The sequence below is a fragment of the Thermobia domestica genome, chromosome 2, assembly GCF_964235325.1.
Source record: "Thermobia domestica chromosome 2, izTheDome1.hap1.1, whole genome shotgun sequence".
Classification (NCBI taxonomy): Eukaryota; Metazoa; Arthropoda; class Insecta; order Zygentoma; family Lepismatidae; genus Thermobia; species Thermobia domestica.
The window spans coordinates 373497127-373511394 of record NC_137455.1 but is presented as its reverse complement, the minus strand read 5'-3'; the positions used below and the strand labels follow the sequence as shown (position 1 = coordinate 373511394).

General features: G+C 37.0%; 1 protein-coding gene across 1 annotated transcript in view; it reads left to right on the top strand.

Moving 5' to 3' along the window:
- Positions 1-14268, top strand: part of LOC145678845 (uncharacterized) — a 424622-nt gene that overhangs the window by 101232 nt on the left and 309122 nt on the right. Inside the window, 2 exon segments of the mRNA XM_081749405.1 lie at positions 9222-9390; positions 12340-12436. Coding sequence (XP_081605531.1) covers positions 9222-9390; positions 12340-12436 — 266 coding nt within the window.

Sequence of the window (14268 nt, the reverse complement as noted above, 5' to 3'; positions counted from 1 at the left end):
CAAATCACCCACTGATGGTCCTGATATTTAATTTTTTCCATAACCAAAGCAATTGCTTCATATTCTTCTTTCAGTCGTGTTGAATGAGCGATTGGAATTGAGCCATATTTATTGCCATTGTGTAGAAGGACGCATTTTAAACTTCGCTTGGAGCTATCAATAAACAGGCGCCAATCATCTGGATTGTATTCTGGAAGACCCATGTGTTCTAGGAGACCTCTAACATCGTGACAGAATACGAGATTTGTGTCTTCAGTGAAAAATGGTAAAAACTCCTTTTCCCTTGTTCGGTAGAATGTGATTTTAGTTCCTTGTTCTATTACGTTTTTCTCCTTCAATCTGGAAGCAAGTAATTCAGACGATTCTTTTGAAAGATTAAGGTCCCTAACTAGATCATTTAGCTCATCTTGATTAAACTGTTGAGGAATTGTTGACATTCCCTCATAATCACTGTCACTTCCATCATCCATGTCACAAGAATGTTCACTACGTTCGTTTTCAGTCTCACAAAGCTCTGGCAAGTGGTGAAACGTTGGGATTGGTATTTCATCGGAATGAACAACTGGACGTCTTGCTGAAGGCAGATCAGGATATGTCCACTTGTTCCGGTTATTTCTATTCGTACCCGTAACATTTACCAGGCAGAAATAACAGTCATCAACATGGTTTGTGGGTTCCCTCCAAACCATTGGAACACCAAACTTAAGACTTTTTCTTTTTCCAGTTGTCCACTGTCGCAAGTGTTCAGTGCACATTTTACACACAATATGTGGAGCCCACGTTTTATCTTGGTCCCCTAGGCGTACAACAAAATATGCATGATATGCTTTTTTTTACAAAGTCACTGATATGTTTTCTATTGTCTTTAAATGTGTACTCACCACATATGTAGCAAAACACATCAGGATGGTTAACACAACTTCTTTGACTTGAACTCATTTTATGTTCAGGCCACTAACACGGATGTTAAATATAAAGCCTTAGTATACGCGATACAAGTTATAATTTCAGAACAAAACTCACATGTTCCAACATGTCACTCCACCTGCAAGACAACAACTACGATCCACTAGCCAAGTAGAATACCAATGCAATCTAGTGGACGTTCCTGGAACTACTATATGACTAGTTTCCGTTTAGTACCGACAGATAGCAGCACTAATGAGAAAAGAGCGCCGTTCTTCCAAATAGAAATCTCTATAGAGCACAGTAGGATTTATTTGAGTTGCAGAGTTTATAAGATCATATTCAAACTTGTTATTACGAGAATATTTGTATTTCTTTTGCTTATTTTGTATACTATTGCAAGAAGCATGCAGAAATAGTGGTTACATCATTTATAATTTACATATTTATTTTGGATTGTAATATTTCTTCCACATACATTGTAACGTAAATAACACTACTGGTACAGTAGCCTGTATCTACCAAAGTAGAGCTGATAGAAAAAAAACTGCTTACATTATTGGATTCAGCGCCCCACACATAGTTAAAATCAGCTCTAAAATTTTAGGCACCAAGAAAATTTTTTTTTTTTTCTGTAGGCCTGTGTAATACAAAGGTGAAAATTCTTGGGATAAGATTTATTTTTTAAAAAATCCTATTCTGGGGGGAAGGGGGGGTCAATCGAGTCTCCAAGAAGAAAATGTCTTACTACGGGCCTAATTCCTAGCTTCGTGCACATTATTACGTGTTCGATTTCCGGCGGAGAGCATAAATTAATATCAAATCATTCACTTTCAATACTCATCTGTCTTCTTTAGCCTAATTTGCTGGAATGTTAAACTTTTTTTTTTTCATTTTCAAAGGAAAACATCTTAGATTTCATGCTTCTTTACAGACAAAAAAAAATACGTGGTTCCTGAAAATTGACTTTTTGTTCCGTATATTTATACAAAGAAATGCTAACAAAATGCATATTGTCGGAGGAGAGAGGTGTTTCTGGACCCTAAAGAAAATAAAGCGGAAAATATTTGCGGTAGCGATGCTTTCTATTCAGAGAAACTTGGCGAGCAGCATTTCAGATTTCAATAAAGTCATAGAAAAATTTGAAGCCCGAAAGATCGAAGAAAGACCTTCCATTCTAAAATAATGCATAGTTTATATAATTAAATAATTTTGTTTAACTGCGTGCATGCAATTTTCTTGCTTTTTTTTTCTTCTTTTCGGATTAACGCCATCATTCATGGCTTACAACACATACTATATATTCGATTTATCTCGTGTTCAATAACATGAGTGTAGAGGTTTTGTATATAAATAGTGTATAAACGTACATTGATAGTGGTTGTTTGAAAAAAAGGAAATAGCTTATATATTAAATTAATATTAGAGAAATAATTTAATCAATAATATACAAATAGAGCTTAAAAGACTTTCCTCTTCATATTTCCTGAATATTTCTTGGATAGGACTCAAGAATGCTGGGGGAGGGGAACACTTGCGCGTACCTACATACCTTTGATATTGCAACATTGCAACCGGTGCTTGTACGGACTACGAGCCGCTACTGCTGTAAGTTAAACTTAAAGTTTATATTAAAATATCTCCAACAGTTCTGTATTCTTTCGCGAAATAAGTAGGCTCAAACCTGCTGCCATCTATGTTCACATTTATGCTTTATACATAAATACTACAATTCGTTATGCCTCATGGTTACCGAAATATGAGGAAATAAAGAGCGACATTATAGGTACGTGGGACTAGAGTACTAGAGTACTAGATGGCACAATTAAAAAAAATAATTAAGTTTGTCCTTTATTCAAGCTGAATGCTAACAAGACGCTAACAACGCGAACACTACCTTATCGCCGAAAGTTAAGAGGTCTGCGTCACGTGGTTTTTGAGAACAACTGAAAATCGAACGCGCGCTGGCTTTTTACTTCAATCTAAAGAAAAGCGTCTCGCAAGTGAAGCGTGGGTTGCCCGCACTACAGCTTGCGCTAAGCAGAAATAAGCTTTTGTGTATAAGCCAAAGCGAAATAAAATCAAATAAAAGCGGCAGGCAAGCTTGCGGCAAGCAAACATGCTGTCTGGGTATGGATTCAGAACACGCGCGATTTTTTATTCATGTCATAATATGGTAAAGTTTTATAAATAACTCCTTCTGACCAGAGTAATGCACTTATTTATCTATATATAAAAATGATGGGTTTATATGTTTGTGGACGTCTATATATTTCTGGCCAATTCTTTTGACAGTGATATATCGGAAACCACAAACACTAGAAAGATGCCGTTTACACTCATCGATTGCAAATTTTGTGTAGATGATTCAGTTCTAATTGAACATTTAAAAATAGCCGTTATTTCTTTATTACATTTTTTTAGGAGTACACTAGAACTATTCCAATTTTAAAAAGTAAAGCATCATATCGTACAAGTTATACATTCCAACATCACACACTTGTATTCGGGGATGGTATCTCTCTTCGGTATTGGTTTCATGGCCAAATGATAATGAAAAACGAAGGATAACCATTTCTCCATCTAAGATGAATCTTTATTGTTTGGAGTGTTTTACTCAATGAACACATATATATTACTGACATTGTAATTAATTGTATGTGTAATGTATTTGTTTATTACTTACTGCATGCAAGAAGAAAGAAAACACTGATCATATATGAATCAGAAACCCCAACCGGAAGTAGGCTCAGATCTTGCAAACGGTGCGAGATATTGAAAAAGTAATCGGAAAATCACCCCTTTATGATACCCCCTTTCCGATTTTTATCAAGACGTCCTTCATTTGTGTCTGTAAAGGGACATTTACAAATGTTGTGAGGAATGCCAAGGAGATTCATGCTCATATGTAAATGGTGCGTTGTGTAGAGAGCGCAGGTTCAGCTAGTTATAATTAAAATAATGCATTACAGTTTCAATAACTAAGAACATTATATGACGTTAAGTTGTTGAAAGTGTAACACTTCTTTTAATTGTAATACTATATATAAGTGTATTACTCTGGTCAGAAAGTGTAGTTATATTAAGAAGTTTCAGAGCCGTATTATAATAGACTTCCTTAGTATATTATAAAAGGGGTAAAACCGTGAAACCCCCTTACTTACGCCACTGTTCACCTCTAATATGAAGAGTTTTTCACTCGATTTTATTCAGTGTGAGTTGACGGTGAATACTGTAGTGCGTTAACCACTAAAGGGATTTCTTCTACTTAATAATAATAATAATAATAATAATAATAATAATAATAATAATATTTTCTGGCATGGTGGGCAGAACAGAAGATTGGAATACCTCCAAATTGAAAATCCTGCGTTCATTATATTGATTCCGTAACTTCATTCGCTGTTTTAAACTTTTTACTAAGCTAAATATTGATCAAAAGGAGTCAAAATCTTGGGAAGCCAACTGTTTTGATAATGACCACTCGTAAAATACTTAAGAGAAAATACTGGGAAAAGAATTTGTTTACTGATCATACAGTATGCAACTAAAACTGAAATCATTTACCAAAAGTTTATTTTAGTTCCAGAAACATATCTGTTTACATTCTCAGTGTGTAGTTCCTGAGCACCATTTTACCCCAAATACTTTGGACTTCCAGTTATGGTTCGCCATTTTATAAACTCAACTCTCTGAAACAGTCTCTCTCTTTGAGTGCATCTGAAGTTAAACAGAGACAGAGTTTTTTTTTTTTTCTAAATTATCATTTCAACAGCTATGTTGAACTTGGTGTGTAAACAAACTTTAAAAAGTGGAATAGAAATCCTCTCGCGAGACGAAGAGTGTATACAGGGAACGATAACATGCTCCGACTCTTGTTTGAAAATAGATATGTTTCCACAGCCTTATACAGCAGATGCTTAGTTAAACAGCAGCCAAACAGTCCGTATGTTGATAGCGACAAGTTAGTCGCGGGTGTGGATTCTGAACTTGGGTGACGAAGTGGGAAATACAGAAATTCATCTCTTAAACGGTAGCATCGAAGCTTGCCAAAAACGAGAGAGGAATATTTGGGAGCTGTGTGTCCTTCGTGTAGTGTAGTGTGTAGGTGTCGAGGTAACATGAGCTATGAAATACCTTTAAAATTATTGTGATCTTCGTGCAAAACATGCAAAACTTTTCCTAAATAAACGTAAGTAAATAAACACTAACAGTTTTAGTATTCCTTTTGCAGTCTTTTTTTTTTTTTTTTAAAGATATAGAAAGAAAGAAAATAAGTTTTTTCAGCTTGAAATATTGGTCTACTTCTGTGTTTGTAATATCAAATTACCCATTCAGTTCGCATCTTTCTGTATCTCAGATGGGTCGTAATTTAGCGTCTTGGTCATTTTGAGACCTTAAGCATTGCCTAGTACTTTTCGCAGTTGATGCGTACAAATGCTTGTTTTGGGACGTGTTTTCAAAATTTACCAGAAGTGCTATTGTAGAATTCTGGAATTACGTTTCTGAATAAGAAAATGAGTAGTTATTTTACGCTTATTTTATTTATTTATTTATTTATTTTTAATGAATTTGTGCTAGAAAGACAATAATTTTCTTTCCTCTGAGTTTGTGTGTATTTCGCTTGTTGCGACCTTGCTCTTGCTCTGCAAACTTCTTACTTTCGAGCACGATAGAAGACAAAATAGTGTATGTACTGAATGTTAAAAAAAAAAAGAAAAAGAAAAGAAAATAAGAAAGAAAGGGGAAAAAATGATTTAAGGATTTCAGCGTTTTTGCACGTTTCATGGCCATCTACATACCGAAAAAGTGTCCTCCGTTCTGTAACGTATTCGGACCAAATTTGAAACTTTAACAAGATTTACATAAAATTCTCCGGGGGGATACCTCCAGGGTCGGATCCAGGATTTTCTGAAGGGGGGTGCACCAATAACTACCAGTACCTTTGAATTAAATTTTTTGCAAGCCTTTAGGCATCTGTGGTGTGAATGAGGAATTGCCCTGGAAATGCTAAGTGTCTGTTCTCGGTAAATCCTTTCCCTTCAACCTTCAGAAAATTGACTTAAACTATTGCTTTTGCAAAACTCCGTTTTCTTTTCAGGCCGAAACGGAAACATGGCATAAAATTTTCAGAGGTTTTTCTATTTTCGCTACTAACTCCTCACTTTAGATAGTCTATGTTCACAAGGAAGGGAGGAAGGTGCTCGTGCTCCGTTGCATCTCTCCTAAATCCATTCCTGGATACCTCCATTATATGAGTAGTTTACTGAAAGATTTTATTTTGTATAAATAAATGTTTAAATAATAACCCTAAAGGTTAATTCACACAGTGTACCGTTCTCATGCCGTGCCGTGATCCACAAAGTTTCTTTTCAGACTTTAACGTTGAAAACCAATTGAGTTGTGTTTTCTAATTCACACAGAATGTGCCGCTTCCATGCCGTGTCCCGACAGGCCGTCGTAAGGAGAAACAAGTACGGTCGTGGCTCGTTGGCCGCGATTCTTCGGTCTTGTTCGGAGCACACGAAGCGACACGAAGTTGATTAGAACCAAGAGAAATGGTGTAGGATGCAGTAGCGGCACGGCACGGCAAGGCATGGTGTGTATGAATAGCCGCGGCCGTGAAACGGAAAAAGCATGGCATGAGCGCGGAACACTATGTGTGAATTAACCTTAATATATATAAGTGGCGGATCCAGGATATGATCAAGGGAGGGGCTAAACCACAGTTTGCCGTTTTATCCAGTGTAAAGCAGGATTGAAGCCCATTTTATCCAGTGTAAACCTGAGCGTCAAGAGGGGGGGGGGTTATAGCCCCTATAGTCCCCCTTGGATCCGCTACTGTATATATAGCCAGAGTTGTATTATTCAGATGTTTTCAAACTTTTTGTAGTTGAGGCTCCCCTCAACCACCAAAATCCGATCGCGCCGCCCCTGTCAAAAATGAAATGTGTCAACAATGTAAATACATGTTCCTAAAAGAATGACTATCAGTATGATAAACTATGTTTCATTTATTAATCGCTAATGGAAATATCTCATTAAACAGATAATCTACATTGTACATACTGGCTACATCTTTCAATGTTAATAGCCTGTGTTAATATTTATAAATTGTGGTAAGTCAGATATTTATGCTAAAATTGAAAAATATGAGCAGAGAGGGAATTTAAATAATAAAAACTGGCACATTTAAATGTTGAGCAAATTCAGGTATGAACTTGTTTTGAGTCACATAATTTATTAAATCTTGGCACATTTTGAAATGGCAAGATGCATCTCTTTTTGGAGATTTATTTTTGACCTATATTTGGATATGATCACCGCCATGGCTGAAAATCCGATTTCACAGAGATAGAAAGTTGTAAAAGGAAGGAGCACTCGCAAAACCTTTATACTTAACTCCGGATACTCTTTCTTCACTGAGCTCCAAAATTCAGGTAACGATGCAAAGAAATTTGGAAATTTGAAATCCCCTGAAGTAGAAGATCGTTAGTAGCCATCTAATAAGCATTATACACATTTAAATCAAAGGTGAAAAGGTCACCCTTGATGGTATGTGGAACAGAGATGATGCAAAGGCTTAGTCCACTATGTAGCCTATTACTAAAGAAGAAGGGTGCAGACTTAAATAAAGTCCTCGCGCTTCCCCTGATTTCGGCGTCTCCCCAGGAAGACGCACCGCACAGTTTGAAAACCCCTGGTATAATTACTTACTTCTTGCCGCACCCATACCATTAAACACACACATTAGTTTCCTTGCCTCCTCTGCTTTGTGCCATTGATGTATAAAGTACAACGTAATACGATTTCTCCTTAAATATATATTTCAGCTGATGTATTTTCCTCTTCGCACTTATTTAAGCTACTACTATTCTCACTTATCGCTATCACTTCCTTATTAGCCTTAGTTTTACGGTTTTTTTTTCCTTTTGCCAGAATGTCCACAGTCAAAAGTTAGGAACCATTTGCTGACGAAATTGATATTGAAACTATAAGTGTCAGAAATTAACCATTTCCGGTTTTGAAATTGTTCCCTTCAATCGATTAAGCGTCCCAAGAACACGTTTCATATCCATCCTCAACTCTTTACTAAAACCGGAAGTGATAATTCCATTTCAGTTTGGTTTCGTTGTTGGTCTACATAGGATGGAACATACCCTTGGGACGCTGAATCGATTGCAAAAAATTACATCTCGATATCTGGTATCGTTTTTGGTATGATACCTGACGACAGACGGACAGACAAAGCCGTTCATAAGACTTCCGACACACTTGCATATCAGAGCTCCTTCGCGGCTAAGCAGCGTACGCGCCTTTGGCGTGGGAGATCCGGATTCGATTACCGGCGGGAGCTCATGTGGTTCCGATTCCACGTTAATCAGTAGGTCCCTTCCCATATAGCCTCGCTGCTGAAAGGGACGTTGAACTCAAAATCAACTCAACTCTTGCATATCATAGTTTGGAAGTCTAATAATTGTTTCGTACCGATTTTTTTTTTTTTTTTTTTTTTTTTTTGACGTAGAATATTCTTCTTTTACCTCGGTAGCCTTTGTCCAACTTTTGTCCCAACATGTTTATGCCTTCCAAAGTATAACAATGAAAAAATATTGTCGGGTGTTGCGAAATAAACGTTTGCATCAATTACTACTTATTAGATAGATGCAAATCTGCTTACACCATACCAGTCTTCAAGTAACGAAAGAGGAAGAACTTAAAATGGACGAAATCCGGAAAATATCGTGAATTATTTAGAAGTTCATAATGTAATTCGACAGTTTTGTTTTGAAAACAGAAATAAAAAAAAAGTTTTTAGTGTAATGTCGCCTAATTATGCCCTTTAGGCTAAAGGAGACTGGTGATTGAAGTAAATGATTGTGAAATTAAATTGTTTGGTTCCCCGTCGGGAATCGAACCCGGACCACGTGCACACACGCTATCCACTAGACCAGCGGGGAGGCCTGACAGTTCTGTTTTGTCCATTTAAGTTACAGAAATATAGGCCGGGGCACTGTCCTGGTGAAGGGGAATATTTTCTTCCCTTGATGTTTTTTTTTTTTTTTTAATCTTTTCTTTGTAAAAACTATCAAATAAGGATGCATAGCACTGAACTAATAGCTTCTTTTTCCAGATAGTCGATATCATGGGAATACCCAATAATTAATAATAAGCAAATCATTTATTCCCAACGGAACTGTGAATTTATTGTCAAATTACTGTTAACCTATTTCCGAGATTTATTCTTCTTGTATTTCTAAGACGATCTCATTTACTGGAATATCCATTTACATTAGTTACGTATTTTTCTGTTTCAGAACGTTTCCCAGGTGACCGTCGTTCGTCTCCAGCAGTTATAGAGCAATGTGACAATCGAGGGGACGTGACCGCAGTGTTGACGTCGCCTACACCGAATTCCTCTCCGCGCAGTGATATCGAAGAAAGTTCTCTTCCGTCAGGGATTCAAGCCATTTCCAATTCTCGTAGGTAAGTACAGGCGCTATGTTTAGCTCTTCATTCGGAAACTCTGAAATTTTAAAATTTCTTTCATGTACAGGATGTTTCAAATATGTATGTTATAAACTCAGAAGAATTTTCCGCAGGTGTAATCAAGCAAATACGTCAATGGCAGGGTATGTCCAGAAATTCTTATTTCCGAGTATTCTAATAGCACGTAGATTCTCATATACTCCTGGCCGAAAATTTTCAGATATGCACTCGTGATCTAAATCAAATTCGTTGATAGAGGTGATTCATTGAATAGATTCCAAGATATGGAAGTAATGGAAGTTTCCTGTGTGTTCCTGTAGGAATAATGATTGAGATCATCCTTGCTTGATAGACTGTCTGCAATGGTGTGGAGATTAGCGGGTTAGTATAATGCTCAGGACGCAAAATACTGATCTGTCTGTGGAATATAACGCTAAAAATGAGACTGAATGAGTCTCTACTCGACAAATCGAAACACTTAAATGGTTTCTATTTTCAAATATTCATTCATCTCAAGGTATACTGAATTTAACTTGATTTAGAATGTTTTATTTAAGCTAAAGTTTCGTAAAGCTTAGCGAGTGAAGAAATTTGATTTACCAAAAACAAAATCAAACTTAGCTGGTGTTCACTGTGACACTAATTACGCTATTACTTATTACACTACTGCTTATTACGCTAATTTTTATGTACTGTAAATTCGAATTGAATCAATATATTTCGTGTTTAGTAGCGGACATTTTGAGATTATATAAAATATGAAACAATGGGTATAGTTGTAAGATGGAAGAAAGGAGAAGAAGTGAGTTAATCTGTCCAGCCCAAATGAAATAACAACAGACGTGAAACAGCATTATGATTCCGATTCTTAGAGCTTACGTTATGTATCATAATTTGTAAGCAGTTGTAACTAAATAACATAATGGAAGAGCAAGGAACACGTGCCCGGTATATATCGGAGAAGAATCGCTTGTGGACATAAAAGATGTACATCAGGGGTGTCATTTCAGACTTCACTTGAGGGAGGGGCAAGAGCACCACCGACATATGACTTTCACGGTTTGTACTAGTATATTAGAAGTATATGTATTACTCAAACCCTAGGGGAGGGGGCAATTGACCCCTCCTGTCCCCCCTAAATGACGCCCCTGATGTATATTAATGTGAATGAATGTTATTTCATTTATGCGTACAAGGTGTGCTACCTCAGCTGAAAGTTCACATATCGTAATGCCGCCAGAGAACAGAAGCAGATCTGAAACGTAAAAACAGGGGAAGCCTAGTATAAACTTTCAAAAATATATAAATAATAAATTATTTTTGTCACTCAAAAAACTGGGTGGTCTAGCCCCCTCCCCAGGATCCTAGGCTAGATCCGCCACTACCAGAGAGAAGGGAAAAGACAGACTTGTCCTTGTGCGAACGTTCCGTATTTTTGCTTCTTAAAACAATGTGTGCAAGTGCAATATTCCAGTAAAAGAGGCAAGTAGCAGTTACATGCTTCGAATACAGAAAAACACCGGTCGCTATATACTCAAGCTGTTATCCTTCCTTCTAACAAACGCCATACCCTGTTTTTTTCACACTTGGCTAGAGACCAATTTCAGGTGTTCATTATCTTTTATATTAGAATCGTTGGGTTGTTTAGGTAAAATGCCAGAGAGTCAAATATTTAATTAAGAAGTGCTAGTGAGCATTTCAATTGGAGTAGCTTACTACAGCAATTTTTCCCCTTCGAAAATTTAATGTCTAGTTTCATGTAAAAGAGATACTCCCCTGCATCATTTGTGTCTCAGCGTCCAAGAGGGTCTTTGATCTCAACAAACTAACAAGCGCTTAATAAGAGTGGTATTCCACAGAGGTTTAATCTTTTCTGTTAACGGCAGTTGCTTGAAGTTGACAGGTAATTCTGAAGGGAATCTCACCAACACAGATTGTTCTCTAATTTTGTTAGGTTTTAATGACATGTCTCTTTCTAAGGATGCAGTTCTTTTCCACCGGAAGAGCTCTCAAACTTCATTAACTTCAGTCGGTTATCCTTAATTGCATAACGAAAGCGAAGTTGGACAAACCTCGTCCTTATGTGGAGCCTCACCTCTACAGTAGAAACCTTTACTCAACCCTTGGCTTTCCTATGTTCCCTATTTTACTTTACACTTTAAAATTGAGAGATCATAGCGCCAGGAACTAGAGATGGCCATTTGCTCGGGAATCAGGGACTTGGCATGGGCTTAGGCTTACTAATCTCAATGGACCTCGGGACCACTATCACCATATAGGCTTGGGCTCACTATCATCAATAGAGTTCGCGCTCAAATCAATCTCGTTGAACTCCAGTCCGAGCAGCGGGCTCGTGAGTTGTCACATTCTACCTGACACATAGAAGTTAATTATGATATAGAGTGGTAAGGGTGTTGGACGTAGTTTCAGGCAGAAATTATGTAAAGTGTGAACCAGTATTTGTTAAAACTTGAGTCACTATTTTAACGATTTTCATTTTCTGTGCTTTTCACAGTCGTACGGATGGGGTAACATGCATCTGTAATAACATTTACACATAAGAGAAACGCATTGTTCTAACACTATGTTATAGCCCTATCCGTTTAGATTCTGATAAAGAAAGAGAAAACGATAATTGTTAAAATAGGACTGGCATTGTTTTAACTAGTGACGTCAGTAATAGTGTTATGTTCTCATGTTATTCTAATACTGCTTTTTCTGTGCAATTATTGTAAGAAATTGAAAGTAGTGCGATTTTGTACTTAGTCGTAAAGATTCATAGTTGGTGTTTTTTTTTTTTTTTAATTTAAAAAGACGACAAAATAGTAGATAAAACGTGTGAAAAGGAGAGTAAGTAATGAAATATAGCAACATAACAGTATATAGTTTTACAGTATATAATGCAGGCATTGTTATTTGGCATATTTAACTTTATCTATTGTGCAGGGCGTGGTCAGCTGTGGAAACCGTAGGGGATTTGAGGTGGCTCTCAGAAAGAAGCAAGGGCACTGATAGCAGACGAGACAGGCATCATCCAGATACTGTGAGTACCATCTGCTGTTATTGGCTTTTTCTATCTTTTTGATAAGCATAAGTGTTTCAGTTACGAGTTGCTAGATTCATACTGTAAACTATTTATTGGCTTGGGATTTCATTTGGAAAAGAATGGAAACTCAGTTTGAGGATGCAATTCCAGGAATTCTCTGTCAAAACAAATGTTTACTTATCAACAGTAGGAACTGCTATCATCCTTCAAAATTCTCTAAAAAACAACTCAATTTGCGTGACTACTGTTCGATGTTGTCTCTCAAAATTCTGCCAGATTAATGAAGAAATTCTCTAGAATACCATCAGAAAATGTGATGATTTGAAAATATCTCGCTATTGTTAAGAAAGACACATGTTATAATTAATTGTACTCTATACACTTTAGTAATAAGTCAAAAGTACTTACGCTAATGCATATTAATGTGTCAGATCATCGTTTGAGTCGATTTCTTCAACTTGTGAAGTGGGATATTGGTTAATTGGATTAGAGATGAGTGTTTTGAGCATCGAGGCTATATAAGATGTAAACCTAACGAGGGATCCAAATCACATGAGCTCCTACTGGGAATCGAACTCAGGTCCTCCACGCCAGCAGACTTTGGCGTCAAGCAAAGAGAAGTCCAAAAGATTGAGATCAGGGTTGCTAACCGGATATTTTTCCGATGCAGTCAGCTCTTACATTGTTCGCGGAGTACGTTTGAGCCTACTTTGCTTTATGTACAGAAGTAGAATCCTAGCGGAAGGCCAAGACCAGATTGCGATATCATGTGTATTACAAACTGTACTTACTACAGACATCAGAGTTACAATACAACATGAGAGGTGGAATTGTATTAGAACTTCTATTTAGGTAACATAAACATGTTGCTTTCTCAGGCTTGTGGTGATAGTCAAATAAATTTGGATTATTACTTCTTCTCAAACTAAATTGGTAATACCGGAGATAGGTATCTCTCATCACGGCCGCCAGACTTCGTTTTGGAATGTGTTATACCAAATTATAATTACAAGCACCAAGGAGGAGAAACACATTGTTCTAATAGATTCTATATTATTATTATTATTATTATTATTATTATTATTACTACTACTACTACTACTACTACTACTACTACTACTACTACTACTACCCCCCTTTGCCCCCCTAATCGTCGCCCATGCTTTGCACCCTTCAAAAACAAACCGCGTGACTCGATGTTGTATTACTGCACGCACGACTATTTGCTGATTGGTGAAGAGGAAATTGTTTCATCTGTTTCCCGCAATATTTCTGCTGCAGCACGTGCATATATTTCTGCCACTGCGATGTGCATTACTCGTCTCACTCTCACACCATCGCCGTGATATGGGGCAAAATATCCAATACTATATAATCACCCCTCCTTTAAGAGCAACTGAACATTGTTATTTTTCTCCAAATTGTAATTACAGATCAAACTACAATGAGTTATGTCAAATTATCAACTGAATGATAAAGAAATGGTGCTGGTATGTAACAGCAAGCATATTTATCATTATGGGAGATTATTTCTTTCTCATCTATTACCTAAATCATTACGCATATTCATTACGCATAGCCCCTATAGCCCTTCCCTTGGATTTGCCACTAGGATATGATGAAGGGAGAGGCTAAACCATAGTTTGCCGTTTTATCTAGTGTAAAGCAGAATTGAAACCCATTTTATCCAGTGTATACCTGAGCGTCAAGGGGGGGGGGGCTATAGCCCCTCCCTTGGATCCGCCACTAAGATATGATCAAGGGAGGGGCTAAACCATAGTTTTATCCAGTGTAAAGCAGGATTGAAGCCCATTTTATCCAGTGTATAC